This window comes from Setaria viridis, chromosome 1 (genome assembly GCF_005286985.2).
Source record: "Setaria viridis chromosome 1, Setaria_viridis_v4.0, whole genome shotgun sequence".
Lineage (NCBI taxonomy): Eukaryota > Viridiplantae > Streptophyta > Magnoliopsida > Poales > Poaceae > Setaria > Setaria viridis.
This window is the reverse complement of record NC_048263.2, coordinates 36,726,105-36,747,801: the sequence shown is the minus strand read 5'-3', so window position 1 is coordinate 36,747,801 and position 21,697 is coordinate 36,726,105. Positions and strand designations below refer to the sequence as shown.

General features: G+C 47.4%; 3 protein-coding genes across 3 annotated transcripts; 1 reads left to right on the top strand and 2 right to left on the bottom strand.

Moving 5' to 3' along the window:
• The first annotated feature begins 3,044 nt into the window (after positions 1–3,044).
• On the top strand, positions 3,045–5,920 carry LOC117837187 (E3 ubiquitin protein ligase RIE1). Its single transcript, XM_034716779.2, has 5 exons — positions 3,045–3,871; positions 4,369–4,488; positions 4,754–4,886; positions 4,981–5,139; positions 5,509–5,920. Exons 1-5 carry the CDS (start codon positions 3,345–3,347, stop codon positions 5,668–5,670), a joined length of 1,101 nt encoding a protein of 366 aa, XP_034572670.1. The 5' UTR covers positions 3,045–3,344; the 3' UTR covers positions 5,671–5,920.
• Positions 5,921–6,594: 674 nt separating this feature from the next.
• Positions 6,595–8,773, bottom strand: LOC117856496 (putative pentatricopeptide repeat-containing protein At1g69350, mitochondrial). The gene has a single exon (XM_034738850.2). It carries the CDS (start codon positions 8,729–8,731, stop codon positions 6,803–6,805), a length of 1,929 nt encoding a protein of 642 aa, XP_034594741.1. The 5' UTR covers positions 8,732–8,773; the 3' UTR covers positions 6,595–6,802.
• A 1,523-nt stretch (positions 8,774–10,296) lies between these two features.
• On the bottom strand, positions 10,297–13,436 carry LOC117837178 (ankyrin repeat-containing protein At2g01680). Its single transcript, XM_034716768.2, has 3 exons — positions 13,014–13,436; positions 12,230–12,639; positions 10,297–11,458 (listed from the first exon to the last, which is right to left on the bottom strand). The coding sequence occupies exons 1-3, from the start codon at positions 13,300–13,302 to the stop codon at positions 10,577–10,579; spliced, it is 1,581 nt and encodes a 526-aa protein (XP_034572659.1). The 5' UTR covers positions 13,303–13,436; the 3' UTR covers positions 10,297–10,576.
• Between the last annotated feature and the right edge of the window lie 8,261 nt (positions 13,437–21,697).

Genomic DNA, 21,697 nt, shown 5'->3' with positions numbered 1-21,697 from the left:
CATTACTCTGCGGTCTGTAGACTCGGCACCCTCTGAGTCTGAAGTCTGAACCGCTATCAGGTCCGAGTCTGACAAAAACAAGTTCATCTATCATCTTGAACCTTTTTTCCCTTTCTGGTCACGATAAATTTTTAGTGGGAGAGGATATTTGAGCCACATGTGCGTCACCGGGATCGCGCGGCCCAGTAGTGAAACTGGGCCTTGAGCGAGACCTTTCCGAAGACCTGGACTTGGACCTTTGGGCTTCTATTGGGCTGTATGCGTACCAGTTTTTCTATTGGTACTGATTTTACGAGAGAAGTGATTTTTCAGTTGAAAATGATTCTCTTTGATTCTATAAAAAAAACTCTTAAAATCAGGATGAAAAATCACTTCACATAATTAAGAAAAACTACTTTTTTCAGCTCCCAGTCTCTTAGTTTATTTCAAAGAATCACTTCACAGAATCAGCGGAGAATCACCTCTCTTTGAAAAACTGCAGAGCTCCTGCTAGAATTAGCAGAGAATCAGCTCTAAGAGATCTGCCGAGCGCACCCTCAAATCAAAACTAATGGTCCAATCAATACGTTCTAAAAGGCATCCCGAGTGTATGAAACATGGAGTCTTAAGCCTCTTATGGTCGGCCTTATACATACCGAGCTCGGTCTCGAGAGGGGTTCTAAGGGCCTGTTTGGCTCTAGTGTGCTAAAGTTCAGCACCCATCACATCGGATGTTTGAATACTAATTAGGAGTATTAAATATAGGTTAATTACAAAATTAATTGCACAAATGGAGTCTAATTCGCGAGACGAATCTATTAAACCTAATTAGTCCATGATTTGACAATATGGTGCTACAGTAACCATTTGCTAATTATTAGATTCGTCTCGCAAATTAGACTCCATCTGTGCAATTAGTTTTATAATTAGCTCATGTTTAGTCCTCCTAATTAGCATCCGAACATTTGATATGGCACTATTAAAGTTTAGCACTCAAACGACCCTAAATTAAAAAGGTTAGGACCGGCCTCAAGCTTAAGACCCGGCTACAAGGAATAAAAAATTCAGCGGAAGGACGGCGCGGCCCCGCAGCGGCTCTCACGCGAGAAGAACAGAGGAGCTGCGGCGTTTTTTTTTCTTATTTTAATTTGAGAACGTGGGTCCCATCTTAAGACCCACACCTTATACACAAGCGGGGAAGACCTATCACGCGTGGGACCCACGTTTAACACTCCGGATGCCCTTAGTCCCTAGTCCCGGTATATACTACTGTTTTATTACTGAAGATGAAGCTTCAGCGACAGTATTACTTATACCCAGTTGCAACATTGCGCCAAAGTCAAAATCACTTGACGACTGACGAGTAACCTAATCATCCGCCGTGTTTACCTGTCTGCACGTTCGACGCCCATGAACAGTCCGCGGATTGGTCGATCCCTTAAACAACGTCGCGCCGTGTTCCAGGCTTCCAGCTAATCAATGCGTGATAGGAGTAGCTTCCCAGAGCAACCAACGCAGCTTCCTAGCTGTAGCAAGTTAGCAACTAACCTTACCTTCGACGAAGTGCTTCCTTCCTAATCTAACAAACTCCCAATTTTTCATCACTACCCGTCTCGACGACAAGCATTCGACGAGAAACACAGCAGAAAACGCAATATTACCTCGCCGAATAAAAAAATTTCGCCTTTTACCATTTCGAATCCGGATTTGAATTTGCTGCACTGATGATGTAGCCGCCTTTGTAGCACGGTCTGTTGGAGTGCTGGTGTTTTTGAACGAGAAAGAAAAGAGAGGAGGAGAACGAGCAGTCCGTCCATGCCCGCATCAGATGCTTCGCGCATCGCCCCGCTGCCATTCCGTGCAACACGTTCCCTGGCCAGTCAGCACAACGTACCCACGGAACATCCAGTCCAGCACCCATCGGGAGGACAGAGTTGACCACGCGTGGCCTCCCACTCCCGCAGCGTAAATGCCTCCGGCCCTCTATTTTAAGCATGCAGTCCCGAGCCCGACTTGACTTCGCCGGCCTCCTCTCCCTTCCCGTAAAATCCCATCTCCTCTATCTCACTGCCGCCCCCCCACCCCCCCCCCCCCCCCCCCCCCCCTCCCCCCCTCTCTCTAGGTAGTCTCCATCCCCATCATCAATGCAAGCGCATCCTCCCGCGAAGTCAGAGGCGGCGACGGCGGCGGCGGCGGCGGCCGTGACCGCGCCGACCCCGCCGCGGCCGGGGAAGGCGGAGAAGGCCGCGAAGGCGGGGAGGCCGACGACGCTGCTGGACGTGGAGGAGGTGGAGTGGATCACGCGGGAGCTGGAGCGGCTGCTGGCGCGGGAGCAGAGCGGCGGCGACGCGGGCGCGGACGGGCGCCACCGCTGCCGGAAGAGGGCCAAGCTGAGCCCCGCGCCGAAGAAGGGCGGGTTCCTCGCCGACCTCCTCGGGAGGTACGCCGTCTCCATATGCAGCGGGGACGACACCGTAGGCAGCTCCGCCGCCGCAGCAGCCGGAATCGGCAGACGAGGGCGCCGGCGAGGCGGCTGGGGGAGCTTCCGGGAGGTGGAGAAGGTATAAATCGCCATTAAGTGTCCGGTATTGGCGGTTTGGCACGGAGGCGTCAGTCTCGTTCTCCCGTGATCACAATTGATCTTCCGATGAACTCGCCCTTCTGTAAATTACCGCGTGGTTAGTTGAGTTCGTTTGTAATGGCTCGATGATGATAGCGCTTACAGAAATTAAGCTAAGTACTCATCATATACTAGTTCTATACTCTCAAGCTGAAGCTGTGTATTGGTAGTTTGGTTTTGAATCGAAGAAGTTCGCAGTTCTAGCACCGTATCTTTGCTGGTTCAATGATGAACAATAGCAGTAGCAGAGATCTTTATCAAAAAAGAAAAAAAAAGCAGTAGCAGAGATCAATGTGAACGTGTCGCATTCAAAGTTGCATCGTTCAAAGCTTCCGCAGCAGTAAATTTCTTCCATGAGCTATGATACGTCGGGCTGCAAAAATCATGGCTGCCAAGTTCCCCAGAAGCGCAACTGAATGCTGCAGTTAATTTGTCGCTCTGAATTCCGATCATGTTTTAATACATCAAGGACAGATCGATCTGAATGTACAAATGTGCTACGCGTCTCTTCTTCTTAAGAAGAAACATGAAGGGATTTCGGCTAGCGGGCTACAGCCCGAGCTGCATCAAGGCCCAGCCCAATCAGCAACAAGCTCGGATCATTGAACCCGGCCCAAAATATGCAGAAGCGAAGCAATTGGAAGCGTAGAGGAGCGGGGAGAGTGCGAGACTCGTGGTGCGAAGTGGAGCTGACAGCTGAGACCAAGAGAGAGAGAGACCGAGAGAGGAGTGGTCACCCACCCAAATGGAGGCGGCCGCCTCGTCGCCGTCGCCGGAGCAGCCGCTGCTCCGGGCCCCTTCCCCGCCGCCAAATCCCCGCGCCGGCGCCAGCTCCGGTAGCCCGGCCTCCCCTTCTCCCTCCGCGGCGAGGCCAAGCCGCCTCGCGGCGCTCATCGGGCGCGCGGCGGGGCGGCGCGGGCCCTCGATGCTGGTGCGCGAGACGGCGGCGCTGCAGCTGCAGCGGAGGCGCGCGGACTGGGCGCACTCCCGCCCCGTCGTCGCGCTCGATATCGCCTGGAACGTTGCCTTCGCCGCCGCCGCGGCCGCCGTGCTCGCGTCCTCGACCGAGGAGAGCCCCGTCAAGCCGCTCCGCCTGTGGCTCGTCGGGTACGCCGCGCAGTGCCTGGTGCACGTCGGGATCGTCTGCGCCGACACCGGCCGGGGGCCAGCGCGCGCGCGGGGCTCCGCCTCCGACATCGAGTCCGCGGGCGCAGGGACGGACAGCTCCGACACCGACGGCGAAGATGACGAAGAGGCGGAAGAGAGGAGCAGGTGAAGCACTATTTAAATCTCAGCATCTATCGTGTTTCGTGATGTGCTTGTATTAGGATTAGGGTTTGTGCAATGAACTCTAAATCATGCTTGCTTAAGAGCCCGTTTGGTTACTTTTGCTTATTTTTAGCACCCGTCACATCGAATGTTTAGATACTAATTACGAGTATCGAATGTTTAGATACTCGTAATATTATTTACGAAACCCATTACATAAGTGGTGGCTAAACGGCGAGATGAATCTATTAAGCTTAATTAGTCCATGATTTGACAATGTATTGATACAGTAAACATTTGCTAATGATGGATTAATTAGGCTTAATAGATTCGTCTCGCCCTTTAGCCTCCATCTGTGTAATGGGTTTTGTAAATAGTCTACGTTTAATACTCCTAATTAGTATCTAAACATTCGATGTGACAGGTGCTAAAAATAAGCAAAGGGAACCAAACACCCGGTATGTGTTGACTTTTTAACTGCTCTTGTCTTACTCCTGCAGTTATACAAGTCGTTGTGAGTCGATGAACACGATGATATCGTTTCTGTGGTGGATCATTGGATTCTACTGGATAGTGTCAGGCGGAGAGGTGCTCGAGCTCGGCGCCCCACGTCTGTATTGGTACGTCAGCTTCGTTTTGATTGCGATCTAGAATTATAACATGTAACTAGTTTCCAAGGTTTGAATGCAGAGTGTCATGCTTGTATTTAGTCGATTTGGAATATGCAAAGTACAATGGTACATCTTATTGAGGAGCTCTAAAACTGTTTGAATGCTTTTCCCAGTTGATGCATGCATCTGTTTACTCCATAAGGTGTGAGTTGTTCTACTTGCCATTCTTAAATCCTAACTGACAGAATTACCTGCTTTGCTATTGATTTTGCAGGTTAACTGTTGTGTTTCTAGCCTTTGATGTGTTTTTTGCTGTGTTTTGTGTTGTTGTGGCCTTCTTTATTGGGATTGCACTGTGTTGCTGCTTGCCTTGTGTCATTGCAATTCTGTATGCTCTGGCTGGCCAGGTAACAATGAATTATGAGCTCAAGAAAGTAGTTACTTCTGTACTGCTTTCCTTTGTTACCACAGTCCTTACTTCCTTTCCCCCTAAATATGTAGGAGGGTGCATCAGATGCAGATATAAGTGTTCTTCCCAGATATAGATATTCTGATCCAAGCGAGAACGGAGAGAAAGGGACAGATGAGGGAGTGATGATCCCTATCCTAAATAATAGTGGAACATCGACAAGTGAGCGTATTCTTCTTCGCGAGGATGCTGTAAGGATTTTGTTCCATGTTATATCTAAGTTCTTTCAGCGACTTCCCCCTTTTTTCCGTATGAAGTTCTTTTTGCACTATGTTATGGTATTTCTAACCATTTTAAGGCATGCACCAAAATTTTCCAAAAAAAAAAAAAACATAACATTTATCTTGGCGCTTTGCAAGGCATTATTGCGTTACAAATTTTCAGTTACTTCCCCTATGTCATATATGCATTGGCATGTCAGTATGAAATTTCCGACAGTATTGTCTTTTTTTTTCACCAGTTCTTTGGTTGATAGAAACAGATCAAGCAATGCTTCTGTTGCAATACTAGTATCTTTCTTCATTTCCAACGTGATGATTTTCTGACTCTTGTTCTTTCAGGAATGTTGTATCTGCCTCTCATCATACGAAGATGGAGCAGAGTTATCTGCTCTCCCCTGCAACCATCACTTCCATTGGACATGTATTACCAAATGGCTACGTATGCATGCAACATGTCCACTTTGCAAGTACAACATTCTCAAAGGCAGTGATAGTGCATAACAGACTTATGCTGACATAACTTCTACACCCCAGAGCCTGTGTGCATCAACATCCGACTCGTGAAGAATGCGAGTGAAGCTTCTGCAATGTCTTAGTGATTCTGATCTGGTTGTATGCTGATTTTTAAGATCAGTTGTTTTTAAGTGACAATGATGTGTGTTTTCCTGATTAGGATGTGGTGACAACCTGTAAATGAATGAAACCTAACTTACAGTTGGCTTCGCTAATATCACCTGTAAATATCTTTTGAGTTGTGCTGCTTTTTTGCATACGGTTTGGTAATAAATTCACAATTTACAAACTTATTTGGTTGAAGTTGCTGGATTTTTTCTTTCTCTGCCTAGCAGCCAGAACTAACGGTTCATTGTGATGGATTGTCATATTCAGAATGATGCAGCGGGTACAATCTAAAAGGTCTTTTTTCTTGATTCTTTTCTGCCTTACCTAACATGATTGATGAATTCAGAGAACAAGCTCAATATATAAATAAATAAAAAATTCTGGATCACCGCATAATTCATGACCATCACGCAACGATCGGCCAAAAGAGTGCCCTGTTCAATTAAATTCAATTTCTCTTGAACTTCAGCATGGGTCTCATTCCAATGACGAAATTACTTGAATCTGATGCTGGTAATTCTGATCGCGGAATCTCATGTGGTACCATTTAGGAACATACAAAACGAGAACTATATCAGCACCGGATGGCACCACAACATTTCATTTGGTAAATATTTTTAAAAAAAAAACTGAAATACTATTAAGCAGTTGATCTAATCATCTACAACATAGACACAATCACACAGATGCTCACGTCTAAAAGGAATATATACATGTGCTCAGAAAACGTCAGCAAACCAGTATGAAACCCAGAACTTTATAAGCATTATTGATGAAAATGTACTTCTCATTCTCATTCCTATATAGCCGGAGATGATTACCCTTTCTTAGAAGTTAGAACAATTACAATACAACATACAACAAGTCACTGAAGTTAGTGATAAACAACACTAAAAACTACCAGTCCTGTTACAGCAAACACATTATCTACGTCTAAGATGTGTATCCACAGTGACAACGACAGCATTCTCACTTATCGTAACTCTAGTGCAAAATGTGCATTCTATTGTCCTTATATCAAGTAGTCGTCTCCATAGACCTTGAAAAATACTTCGTACACATGGGAATTCCTCTCTCTGATCAAAGTGCAAACATTGTGAGCATCCCGCCATCGTCTGCACTTGAAATACATATGAACAAGCAAAGTTTGCAATACAACATTCATTTCAGAGCCTGTCTTGATGAGACGAGCATGTATCTGCCTTCCATACTGCAGAAGTCCTTGGAACCGGCACAGGTTTAAAAGCCCCGCCAAAGTATAATGATCAGGCCTAACATAGGCAAGCTCCATTTGACGGTAAATGTTTATAGTCGCCACTGGTTGTCCATCATCCACATAACCTGAAAGCAATGTGTTCCATGATATCAAGTTCCTCTCATTCATCCTGAGAAACAGTAACTGGGAGATTTCAATGCAGCCACATTTTGCATACATGTCGATAAGTTCAGTTTCCAGTACGACATTCATCTGGTTGATGACCTTAATGGCATGGCAATGAATTTGCCTTCCATATTCTTTATACCTTCTATCACCACAGAGCCTCAGAAGGTTTGCAAAGGTATGTTGGTTAGGCTTTATATTTGCCGACTCCATTTGTCTGAAAGTATCAAGTGCAGAGTCAACCAGCCCATTTTCAACATACCCAGATAAGAGCGCATCCCATGATACATAGTTCCTCTCATCCATCCTGTCAAATACCAAGCGAGCAACTCCCATGTTGCCGCATTTACCATACATGTCAACAAGTGCAGTGCCGCGGATGACATCAGTATCCAATGCTCTTCTAATCAAATAACCATGGAATGCACGGCCACTATATATGTCACCCAAGTGGGCACATGCTGCAACTCCACTGCCAAGGGTGAAACGATCAATAGTGAAACCAGACTCTTGCATTTGAATAATCATGTCTAGCGCCTCTTCGAAAAATCCAAGACGAACATAGCTTGAGATGATTGTATTCCAACTCACTTGATCCCTGCCAATCATTGTGTCAAATACCCTGCTGCAACTCTCCATGCTGCCACACTTCCTGTACATGTCAATGATGCAGTTCCACACGGTGGAGTTCATTCCAAACCCGAGGACAGCTCCCATTGCGTGCATCTGCTTCCCACGGACAAGACACCCCAATGCACCGGATGCCTGGATAGCCATTACAAGAACGGAAACATTCGGAAGCACGCCCGAATGCTGCATGGCCATGAATGCACCCCAGGCTTCTTCCCACCGAGAAGAACGGGCATAGCCACCAATGATCACACTCCAAGAGACCACATTGGGCTCACTTATATACTCGAACACTTTCCTTGCATCTTCCAACAATCCAAAATCAACGTACGTATCGGCCAACGCAGTGCCAACGACCACATGCTGGCACAACGAGCACTTGATGACCAGGCCGTGCACGGCTCGGAGCATCCTGCTATCCCGGAGGCCGAAGCAACCTCTGAACACGCTCGGGAGCACGAACCTGCTCACGGGAACCCCCTCCCTCTGCATCCTACGGAAGTGCTCGACGACCTCCGCGTTCCTGCCGGCATGCGCCAGCGCCACGACCGCCGCGCTCCTGCTCTTCTCGCCGCCCTTGGGCGCTCCGCCACGATCCTGCTCTTGCACGCCCCTGCCCTTCGTCCGAGGCCTTTCGTCAAGCAGGTTGGCCGCGCTCGGAACCGTCGCGACGCTCCTCTCAGGCATTCTGTCGAACAGGTTACGGGGGTTCGCCGGGCCGGGGTTCTGCTCGGTTCTTGGACTGGGCCGCACGAGGAGATCTCGCTGCAAGGTGGTCGTGGAGGAGGCGACGCACCGGAGGATGTGGCGGCGCCGGCGCCGGCGGCCGAGGCTCCATTTGAGGCGGGTGGGTTGGTGGGAGGCGGGATTGGGATCGGCGCGAGGGGGAGGGAGCCCCGGAGGATAAGGGCGCAGGAGGCAAGCGGCCATATCTGGTTGCTGTTTGGCTCAAAAGAGCACCAGTGAACCCGCGAGTCTCGAGTTATTTATTAAGGGACCCTATGAAACGAGGCGCCCTCGGCGCTCAATCAAGTTATCCACGTCAGTAATTTATTTTTTTACCGTCCATTCTCAGATTTACGGTGCTCGATTAGCTGAGGCCTCTAACCTATCAGCACGTGCCCAGGTAAACATGATCACTCTAATACTTAATGGCACCTATATCTCTTTATTATACAGCTAATCATTTGTAAATTTAAATAACAGATCTTTTTGAGGATCCTGATGTACCGAGAGAAGCCTTTGAAGACCAAGTTAGAGGTAACGCGCTCACACACACACAAACAAAAAAGCTATATATCACATCGATTTATAGCAACTCGAATCATATATTTACTTTCTTTCTTTATTTTACCCTACAACAGAAGAAAAGGAACAAGAGGAAACGTGGAACATGATCCTAAACAACAACACCTTTTTCCATGGATACAACTCTAACAGTTGAGATCAAATACTCCGCAAAGATACCCTCTTATCTCAGTCCAGCATAATTTCACATTACTCACGTTGCTTAATTATGTATGATGATACTTCATCTTGCTGTTATTCTTATTCTTTGTACCTATGCAGCCCACACCCGGTGGATTTGGAGAGGCCAAGAACCATTCCCACAAAAATCTCAGTTACCCTTTTGTTACTACCTCTAGTGCTTCAGTAGTGTTAAAAAGTACCATATAATTATGTCGCTCATCCTCTGCAGTAAAATAGTCACCACTTTTAAGTTCACTTATCACCAAACTTAGTACCATGACACATTATGTATGCCTATTAAGACTGTATTATAATGCTATGACTACATGGGAAGAACGTAACTCGGTAGCTAGAAAACCTACTGCTACTCGAACATAAAGTCAGTCATATTTTCTTCGTATGTATATATATTATCATGTGTGTGCTTGTATATGAAGTCCTCTATATAGAATGTGTCAGCGCATTTTCATCTGCACCATGGTTTCATCATACAACTATTTTGATATTAACTTAGCTCCTGCACATATATATTCAGCCGCGCGATGCGCGCGCAAAGTATTAGTCACTACTACTACGAGCAGCTACAGGTACAGCAGCAGCAGACTCATTTCTGATTTTTTTTTAACATTTCTGATTTCTCTCTTTTTTCCCCCTTTATTATTGTATTTTTAGAGCGATCACAGCGGTTATTCAGGAAAGTCAAAATCTGTACATTTCTGATTTTTTTGAACATTTCTGATTTCTCTCTTGTTTTTTTCTCCCCCTTTATTATTGTATTTTTAGAGCGAGCACAGCAGTTATTCGGGAAAGTCAAAAGCTGTACATTTTGACAAATAATTAGTCTAGGCATTTAAGTTTGTAAAGATTATTTGGCTAGATTTATGTTGCAGTTTGCTTTTATTCGACACTGGGTTTGTAGTTGCAAATTACATATGGGAAAACGATAAAGTCCAATTTCGAAGACAATCAAAACAGAATACATACACCTTCTGTATTCTATTTTTGTTTAAAAGGAAAGTAGTACGTGAGCACAATATACAGCCGTACAGGCATGTCGCAAAGGGTGAATATTGTCACCATACTTGCAACACTCCAGTAGGTGCAGCTCTTCATTCTCAGGTACTGTACATCAGCATAAGTCCCCAAGTACACAAGCCATGTCTCTTGGGAGAAAGGTCTAATTTTGGTGCCTGACCACAGACCTAAAACAGCTACAACAAATATATACATGGACCATCTGTATTCTCACAATTGCCTCTTCTTAATGTTACATGCAGCTACAACAATTGCAGTTACTGTTACTCCCTACAGGGCATAGATTTTCTTGTCATGATCAGAGAAGGCTTCCAGATCTGAAAGCCCCTCATGGAGTGACCAGGAGAAGGACTTGCTGCCACTAGCCCTCTTGATGCGACGCTGTCTGTCATCGCCAAACTTGAATCGTGGACGCAACAACAGATAGGCTAGGAACAGGAGGGTTCCGATCATGATCGGACCTCCGATGGCTGATATGGTGAAGGCCATCCAAGCATGTTGTGGGCCAACTACAACATAGGCTAGTGAGATGAAAGCCGCCCCTGTGCTAAGGCACGCGGTCCACATGAGCTTATTTACAATCTTGATAACTTGCTTCTGGGCGCCAGTTTCCCAGGCGACCAAGGTGATCTGCACGACGACCACCGCGAGGGAAATGAAAAGGGCGGTGGCATTCAGAAGACAGAAGACACGGAAACCAGTGAGTTTGGCTATATGGGCCTCACCGATGTCTCCCCCATCATTCACATCCTGGAAGTATTGACCTGGCAGATTGAATATGGCAACAAACGCAATGGAGGCAATCAGGGTTGCTACCATGGTAACTGAATTGATGGTGTTCTGAATAGCTTCTCTGTGTAGTTTCTGCAACTCTTTGCGAATCCCCGTCACTCGTTTATTGGTCTTAGCGTTCTCACTAAGCTGCGCCTGAACATTGTGCTTGATATCACTCACAGTTCTCCTTAGTTCTGATGCCTCATCAATTTTCCCCACATTTCTTGCATTCTTTGCACCAGCCTCTGTCAGCCACTCTATTATTTCCGTTTTAGACTCACCATAAGGAACTTTGTCAGCCAAATCCATAGCTGTTTCATTTTGACTATTGACAGCATTGACTTCAAGTGTCTCATAGCTAAGCAGAAGTTGTACCATCTGAAAATAATAGTGACTGATAAGATAAGATGAACATGGAAAATCAACATGAAGCATGCTTGGAAACAACTATGAACCATTCCCACTAGTAACATAAACTCATATCTGTACAACGTGGTCCTCACTTCGCATCTGTTTGTTGTACTCAATATTAGCTTATCTAGAGAATCTTGAGAGCACTAATTTCTGTCTCCACAGTAGCTTATCTAGTCTAGCAGTCTAGCTGCCATACGGAGTTAAAACTTTAAAACTCCACAAAATAGAAAAGCGTCATTCCGCAAGTTTTTTGGATGCATACTTCAGTCTTCCTTTATCAGTTGTGCTTCATTTAGTTCTACGTGGAGTGGCGGCTGGACTGCAAGAATATTGCAGTGAGAAGTCGGCCACACTTCCACTATAGTGATACCATAATATTAACATCCGGATATATTCTTGGAACTTTACAACGGCTTAGTAATACTGACAAGTCAGCACTCAGCAGCAGCAACAGCAACTAATGTCTTTACAGTATTCAATATAAGATGATTTTGTGTTCTTTAGATATATCATATATGGTTCGCATCTTCCTTAGATGCTCTGTTCCACTAAGAAACCACCAATGGCTAACATGTGACATGTTTTTCATGCTGAGAAAATTTAGCTGCTGGGGATACATACTGAAAAAAGAGCACCTAACAGAAATAACAGTGCTATAGCTCCCGGTGCATCCTGTGGTCAACTAAAAATAGAAATAGCAAACTATTTCTATATGAGCCTAGAGAAGAACCATACCTGAGGCCTCCATTTTCGTGTAGCTATTTGCAAAGCTGTATTTCCCTTCTTGTCACGCACATTGAGGATGGAAACATCAGCCATCAGTAACTCTTCCACTACATCTGTATTTTTACCTTTCACAGCCATGTGAAGTGCAGTTTGCCCCTTCCTATCCCTTATTGGAACGATACCTGGATCCCTCTCTATGAGCGCTTTGACAATGCGATGGTATCCGATTCTTGCAGCAGTATGCAGTGACGTCTTCCCATTTTTCCGCACAATCCTTATGCAGCTATCATCAGTGTCCAGTATAGCATTTACCACATCCAAGTGGTCCTTGACCGCGGCGGAGTAAAGGGGGCTGGTCTTGGAAGAGTCGCAGACTGAACAAAGCTCCGGCCACCGCCCCAGGAACTCTTTCACAACCCCTGTTTCCATTTTTGAAGTCATCTATAAGTTATATACTTATATAGGATAGTGAAGTGGGTACATGTACATTTCATATGAATATGAGCCATCATATATCAAAGTCCCAATTCATAATTGACTTCTGTAATTCTGGATATCATATAATTCATCGTTAAAATGTTAAAGATCAGCAGCTTCAACAGGATTGACTTGGCAGTAGTAGCTGACAACTTAAGACACCCAGAAATGATAGAACTGTCAGCAGATTTGGAATCGCCCGCAAAAGTACCGCAAATGAATCGCGCTGACTTTAATTCTCAATTCACTAGAAGCAAGACATCGATCGGCCCCTGGAACTACCAAAAGGGATCGAAAGGGACAGGGGGGAGCTCACCGGTGTGCCCCTGCTTAGCGGCGACGTGGAAGGCGTCGAGGTCGATGCGGGAGCGGACGGTGGCGGCCTCGAGGTCGTAGAGCGGGAGGAGGAGGCGGACGACCTCCTCGCTCCCGGCCTCCGCGGCGACGTAGAGCGCGGTCTCCCCGGCGTCCGTCTGCGCGGCGGCGAGCGCGGCCAGGGAGGTGCCCGAGGCCTCGGCGTCGGCCAGGAGCGCGCGGACGGCGGCCGCGTCGGCGGATCGTACCGCCGCGAAGAGCGCCTGGTGGGAGAGCGGCGGGAGATCCATCGGGCTCCGGCTCCGGCGGCCGCGTGGGCGTTGCCGCCGCTGTCACTCTGGTGCCTGATGCCCTGATTGATTGGTGGTGCGGTGGACTGGTGGTGTGGACTCGGTTTGCTTTGCTGGGTGCTCTGGGCTCTGCCTCCTATTCCTTTTCTTTCTCCGTGGGATTATCACCAAGTGGGGCAGAAAGCCGAAAGCGAGAGGAGCGGCAGGGGCCAAGAGCAGTCGGGCGAGGAGGCTTTTGGATGGAGATGCCCACCAGTCCACCAGACACACCTACGGCAAACACTTTTGATGCACATTTTGTTGCAGGGAGAACGAACTGGTAAATTGTAACCCTTATTTTGTTCTTGCAGTTTATGCAAAAGATTCATGGCACCAACGCTGGGGATTGTGTTGGAGCTCACGATGTGGCTAGAAGAAGTGAATTTTGTCACTAGGTGTAGGTTAAGCGAAAACCGGTGACACAAACGAGCAATCCCATGCCCTTGAGGAGAAATGAGGAATTGACAAGTCTTTGTTATGCTGTTATTCGGATGCGTTTAGTTTTTCGTTAGACGACGGAGATAGTCAAAGGTTCCAGTTGCGAGTTGTTCTCCAATTGAGAAAGTGAAAAGAACAGATGCAGCGTCAAGTGGTGCTGCCGCCAATGTGCCTCGCTAGCCATCGGGAAAGAAAGGGTTCTTTGCACTTCACCCGCGTCCGAGAAATTTCATTACTTGGGTCCCAATTTGCAAACCTTTCACACACGCGAGTTAACAACACTACTGTTGATGAAGCAGCACAGCTCAAGGGGGCAAACTGTTCAACTGTCTGAAGAAACACATAAATTGGTTACATACTTAAAAAGAGCGTCTAACAGAACAATGCTATTGCTCTTGATGCATCCTACAGACAACTAAAAATAGAAAAGCTAACCATCTCTAAATGACCAGGGAACACACTTGAGAAACACATAAACTGATGTATTTTCCTTCTTGTCACGCACATTGAGATTGAGGAAGGAAACATCAGCCAAAAGTTCTTCCACTGCTCCTACATCTGGATTTTTCCCTTTCACAGCAGCCATGTGAAGCGCAGTTTGTCCCTGCAATGATGCCTAAATCCCTCTTTATAAGTATGGTATCCAGCATAGGATTTACCACGTCCAAGTGGATCACTGGCACCAGCGGGGCAAAAGGTGCTAGTGTTGGAAGAGTCGCAGACTAAGCAAAGCCCCAGCCACCGCCCTGAGAAATCTTTCACATCCCCTGTTACCAAGTCATCTAAAAGTTATTCTTTGATTAAGTGTAGAAAGGGACAGAAACAGACTAGCTACATTTCATCATATATCAAAAATCCAAGTGAATCACTGACTTTTGTCATTTTGGATAGATATACTGTGAAGATTTGAACAGTATACATTTCATCCTAAAACTATCTGTACCAGCCTATGAATCTTAATAAACATTTTATCATGACAGCGTTATATACTTTATTACAAGACCATTTGCCATGAGAAAAGATTAGCAATTGAAGTCTGGCTTGTTAGTCAACTCTTCATCCTCATTCTCTATTTACTCAGGATTTTAGGTTTCTCTCTTTTTCAAAGATGAGTAAGTTTTCTTCTTGAGACTCTCCTCTTTCCTTTTTATTGTCTCAAGCAAGTCACGCATGCTAGGAAAGGTTATTTCATTAGCATCATCTAGTAAACCATCATTACTGTCGCTATCGCTATTACCAAATTCATCTACATTACAAGATTTGGGAGTGGATGATACCTTGCTCCCTATTGCTGTAAGACACATGTGAACATCTTCATCATCGGAGTCGGTGCTGGAATCATTTGAGTCCCATTCCTCACCAATATGAGATCGACCCTTTTGACTCTTCTTAAGACTCTTGCTCTTGTTCTTCTTGTTATGATTCTCCTTCTTTTTCTCATCATTGCCCTTGTTCTTCTTATTTGGACAATTGACCATGAAATGGCCGATCTCACCGCACTCATAGCATGGTCTTTTGGAGTGCCTTTCCTCTTATTTTCCTGGCCTCTTGAGAATCTCGTGTAATCTCTTCTGAAAGAGTGTCATTTCATCCTCTTCACTTTCTTCTTCACTAGAGCTTTCTTTAGCTTCTTTTCTTGCCTTTGGAGCGAGATATTTCTTCTTTGAGCTTGAGCTTTGGTCGATGAGGTCATGAACTCTTCCAAGCACATCATGAGGTGTGAGCTTTGCAAAGTCTACTTGCTCACGAATAATTGTTACCAATGTGGGATTTCTTGGAGCAATGGCTCGTAGCATTCTTTTGACAACAAAGTTGTCTGTCATTTCCTTGCTTCCAAGCCCCTTGATCTCATTCACAATGCAGATTAGCCGGTTATACATTTCCTTTGGTGTCTCACCTTCCTCCATTACGAACCTTCCCAATTTTTCCATCAATAGCTCAATTTTTAACTCTCGAACACATGGGGTGCCTTCATGAGCCAATTGGAGTGTATCCCATATCTCCTTGGCAGTTTCAAGCCCGTACACCTTGTTGCGCTCATTTGGACTCAATGCTCTAAGAATGGCATTTGCAGCTAGAGCATTCTTGTGTCCATTTTGCTGTTTGGTTGCTGGGCTGTCAGTATCCTTCACAGTATAACCTCTTTCAACAATCCACCAAATGGAGGGATGCATGGCTGTCAAGTAAATCTTCATCATCCACTTCCATGTGGCATAATCTGTTCCATCAAAGCAAGGTGTTGTACCTGAAGAAAACAGATATGTATGAAGATGGAGCATTCATATTTGCATAGTAAAGGAAATGCTCTCAAAGTCTCAAAGCTGCTAAGTCAGGCGCTTTCGACAAAATTAAATAAGGCATTCTGGTATGGACAAGAATTTTCCCCATACAGGCAGCCGAACGCCCGAATCAAAAAGTGCCTAAATGGAGCGTCAGATTAGCTTAATGGAGCATAAGGAGTGAATCCTCAGGACCGCTCCTCCAGCCCAGATTATTCTCAACTCACAAGATTCGAGCTTTCCATCATGGTAACCACGAAACATGGTAACCACGAACTGTAAACCCAAACATGTTACTCGATTGCCTGGTACAATGCAGGAACTGGATACAGTAATGCAATCGCATTGCAAACATAAAAACAGAACACACAAAAGCGATCGAGTCACTTTAAAAACTTAACGATTCAACAGCACCATAATTTAGACCCAATAGCATCATCACACTAGTAACGTCAACCCAATCCATAAGTTTAACTTACAAAGTACTACTGCTGGTATTTACTGCTTAAAGACACGTACGGTACTACTGCTCGCGGTAACAGATGGACCAGATAAAAACAATCAACTCGCAATCCCCTTCTTCAACTTCAACCCCATCTTGCGGAACATGCGCAGGTCGTCCTCGTTGATCTCCACCTCCACCGTGGTGTGCCCCTTCGCGCGGTACTGCTCCAGGATGTCCTCCTCCATCTTGATGATCGAGTTCAGCTCGGCATAAAGCTTAGCCTCGTTAGCTAGGGCACGCGCTCGGATTTCGGGATAGCTCATGTAGATGCTTTCAGGGAGAGGCTAGGGATCTTCCGCGGGGCACGGTTCAGCAGGTTAATGATGTAATCTTCCGGCACCCTCACCTTCTTCTTCACGGACATCGCCTGCTTGGACTTGGCCTCCTCCATTGCCGCCGGTTTGGAGTCACCTAGGGCGTCGCTACATTTGAGACTGGCCTCAGGTCGCTTCTCAGCCATGGACTCTTAAAGAGAAATCTGCATCGACTCCAACTCTGGCTGGGCTGAGGTCGTGAAAAAGATTGGGATCACCCATCGTCGTGATCAAGTCTGGGCTGCGGGAATCGAAACGCCAGCGAGTCCTGGTGGTGTACGTGTGTTCGGTAAAGGCTGATTTGTGGCCCACTGAGCTTGAGCTTGAAACTTGAAAGCTGCGTGAAGATCGACCCTAGTGTTTTTTACTAAGCTATACCTGAGGCGAGACCGCTGACGCAAACCGCAAACGAGTAGCATTGGTAGCATCTTTGCAGCTAGGAACTGATTGCGTTGCGTCACGATGCGGCATGGCGGCGGTGTTGGAGCCAAAGCTAATGTCACGTGTACTAGGTTGGCCAGAAGTGACTTCTGTCGCGAGGGCGAAGGGTGACTTGAAGGAAGATGAGGAATCGCCATGCGTTTAGATTTCGAGATACAGCAGAGATAGTCAAAGATTCCAGGGTTTTTTTTTAGAGGACAACGGTTTTTCTAGTTGCAGTAGAGACCCTGATTGACAGCTTGTGCCGCCAATGGGACTCATTGGGCCACACTCCAGCCCGAAAAGGGCCTCCATCCCACAACAGCCCACGCCGGCAGCACACGGCCCACCCACCTGTCTTGTCTCCACGATGACGTGCCCATCACGGCCCGCCGAGGGCGCCTGCCGGGCTGCTGGATGCTGGCTGGGCTCAACCAGCCCGCTTGGAGGCTGCTGAAGCACACGGAGGATGTGGCTCGGCCGGCGGAGAGCACGGGGAGCACCGGAGCACACCGTCGGCGGCGGGCGGTAGGTAGGTAGGATCCCTCGGTGCGCGCACGTGTGGGGAAGGTGAACGACGGCCCGATCAAAGCGAAAGCAGAGCGGCGTCGAAATGATGGTGTCGTGCGGAATCCTTCGACGTGTACCCCTACTGTCCTACGTACACCAGTGTGGCCGCAAGTAAAGCTCCAAGCGGTTCCTTTATAAAAAAAAAAAAAGCGCCAAGCGGTTGGTTGGTTGGTTCCTTGTCTAGTGAAACCAAGGGAGTCGGCTCGCAGTTTCCGGCACGCCTCGTCTTTCCACTCCAGACGGCAGATTCCACTCTAAAAATGAAGGAAAAGGAAGCTCTAAAAATGGCACGGAGAAATCCAAGACCAAGAGTCGGGGCAGCTGGTGAAGCGAAGCCCTAACCACTCCCTGCGCTCGCGCTCCCATCAGGCCGTTATCACCGTAGCCATGAGACAACTCATGTGCCAGTACAGTGCTTGTTCAGACTGGTCATAGTTTGGTTTTGATTCCCTTACGTGACAGCGACTTGGCCCTACCCTTATCATTTTTCCTCGGCTGTGAATGTGAGTTTGCGATAACAAAAAACTCCATGATTGGTTGGTTGCTTGTTGTTGGTAAATACACAGTTCCCTCTCTCACCGGACGAAGAAAAATTCAGAGGTCCAGAAGCACAGGACCGATGACTTGCGGACCTGTGAATCCAGGACAGCGACTCCTCTCTCGCCCGTGATCGACCGCGAGCAGGAATACTGTGAAGCAAAAAGGTTCAGGCGATATTAACGACCATCGACCAGGAATCCAATCGATCGATCCTTCTTCAAGATCGACATGGGTTCCGACGAACTGGGATTCACCAATCATAGTACAATAACCCCAAAAAAAAGCTGAAAAAAAAACCGGTGATCCATATGCCTGCCGTGCCGGGACCAAGAAGTCGTCGTCGACGACGACGACTCCAGCGGCGGCGTAGCTTTCCAAGGAGCGTAGGCGATGCGTATCTGCACCGATCGCTCGTTAGCCCTGCGCTGTACGACGAGACGGCGACACCGGCGAGGAGGAAGGAATGGAAGGCGATGGGTTCGGCGACAGGGATGGGAATCTCCATGCTACGCAGCAGCAGCTGCTGCAAAAACATAAAAGTGTTGAAACACAGCATGGGGTTCATTGTAGTTATCAATTGAGGTCAACTGGTAACATGAAACAAGTCCATTTTTGTCTGCCTGATATGGTTCGGCATCATTCTTTTGCTGAATTTCTGTTTGGCGAGAAACACGGAAATGCAGCGGCGACGCTGATGAAAACAACTGAAACTTCAATGTCTCGACGAGGACTTGTTTCAATGTCTCGACGAGGACTTGTTTGGCCGTGGACTCCGAGATGATGAGTATGATAATATTAAGAAGCATTACGATAATTGGCAACAATTTCTCTACAGCTGGCTTGCCAAAAGTTCCACGCTAGACGGCGGATGGTGCTATACATGAGGCCGGATTGTTTCCAGTTCTCTCTTTCAGCTCGTCCCATCTCTCAACGTATTTTTCTTCTCTGAGTTGCGTCTGCTAATGAGGACAAGCAATAACATAGCCATAGATCTTCTCTTGGGAATTGATTCGCCAACAGATTTGTATCTGGATCTCGGAATATTTGGGTTTTCTTTAACAAAGTCAGATCTCATGTGTCCGTATTTTTTTTTTTTTGAAGGGTGAGGTCAGATCTCAACAGAGCGCATCGAAGTGTTCATGTGCCGCATGCGAAACGTCCAGAATAAAATAAAGTGTTCATGTGACTCGGGTGAGAGTATAATTCGGGGCTCGAGACGCGTACGTGGCCGCCCTTGGACGTAGCGTGCAGGCAACTGCCCAACCCGGAGCATGCCCGATCTGTCTCCGTGTTGCAAATGCGTGTGATCACTGTACTACATGTCTGCAAGTGCAAGAACCGTCACATTTTCAGTCGGTGTGAAGATTTCCTTTTATTGAAAAGAGATAAGATTTTTTCCACAAGGCTGGAAACTATTCCCTTTATCTAAAAAGGAAAGATAAGATTTCCTTTTCTTTCAACAAGTCATAGGATCAACACTACAGCCGAGCATGAGCAGAGCTTTATCCACAGCTGATAAGTGATAAGGACGTTAACGGATATGCGTGCACGCATAGACCCCGTGCAGAAACTACAATGCATCTCCATGTTGTCCTATCGAAATGCCTCCAGAATTGGTCTTGGAGCCACCCACTGCAGCAACCTACATGACGCGGCCACAGTACATTCTCTCGTTTCAAATAAGATTTCAGCTCGTCAACACCAAGGGATGAAAGAACCCAACAAGAAGAGAGGGAAAGCAACGCCGCAACGGCCTTTCCTTTGTTCCCTGCACGGCGCCATGGCCCCATTGGCCCAGCATGAACCCAACAATTCTCTAATCCCAGTTGCGGATCGTGACGCAACCAAGATTATCGGAGAAGAGGTGCTACTTACTGTGAACGCAGCTCCATTTCGTCAGCAAAATATACCTGCTCTTCCCACGAACAAAATGACTCAGGAATCACTGAATCAGTAAGCATTGATTCAGTTCTCAGACGTGATGTCCTCAAGTAGCGAACCGATTCATTCCCCGCCGAGAAAGCTTGGGAGGATCATCTAGTCAGGCAGCATTTGGCGCATGACGGCACGAGGTGTTGGGGAGATGATTCCGATTCAGCCGGAGGATTCGAGTTGTTGTACAATCAGCGAGCATGGACGATGGAAAAAGCAGGGCAGCTGGGTACTATTTTGGGACTGAATGTCTGAAACTCTGAATGAGTTGTGGATCTGAATTCTGAAAAGGAAGAACAATGCAACGTGATGCTGTCTGTATTTTGTCTGTTCTCTGCGATACGGAATCAGATGCCATCACTGATGACTGGAACGGCTGGATTTCGCGGTGAGCGATCCAAGATCCGAATGGGAATTTCTGTCAAACTACGGGTAAAATTTCTTATGTTTTGAAAGAGTGAAGTATTTTCTTAGCAAATAGAGTACTTTTTTTTTTGAAAGGATTGGCGTGTACCCAATTGGCAGAACCACTTTACTAGCACCTCACAAAAGGTATGTTTGTTTCCACCCTCCTAAAATTTTAGCTCCTAAAAAGTGACTAAAAACTGACTAAAGTACCAAATACTCCTCCTAAAAGGTGACTAAAACATTTTAGGAGCCTCAAAAATTTTAGTCCCCCCACCCCCTCCTAAAGCCTCATAAAACCAGATCTGGACTCCCACTACCCCTCATTTATTGCCCTCTCTCTCTCCCGCCCGACTCCCGCCGCCCGCCGCCCATCTCCCGCCGCCACCCATCACCCTCAACACACCCACGCACACAGGCACGAGCCGGCAACGCATGGCCAGCCGTGGCCTTGGCCGGCGGCAGGGAATGGCAAGGCGCGGCGGCGCGGGAGGCAAAGGGGAAGCTCGACGAGGCAGGGGATCTCACCAGCAAAGGGGCCGGCGGTGAGGAGGAAGCGTCGCAGCAGGGTCTTCGGGCGACGGCAGACCGGCGGATGGGGAGCGGTGCCGAGAGACCGGCACAGCGAGGGAGAGCGGCCGGTGATGGGCGCAGGAGCACCGGGGCTTCACCACGACCCCGTTTTGGCTACTTGTTGGGGACGAGGAGGCCGGGGAGGTGGTGTTCGGCGGCGGCGCCCGAGCTTGGCCTGGCGGCAATGGCGGCCGCGGGATCTGACATCCCCAGCGCTAGGAGCTACGGCGGCGGACAAGGAGTGGTTGAGGGCGAAGAGGAGGGGGTTAGGAAGCCGTGGGAGGCGGCGATTTGAAGATGGTGGAGCGGAGGCTGGGGATTTGGCCGGCGGACGGGCTTTGCTCAGCTCGGTGTTTCCTCGGCTGGAGGAGGAAGGAGAG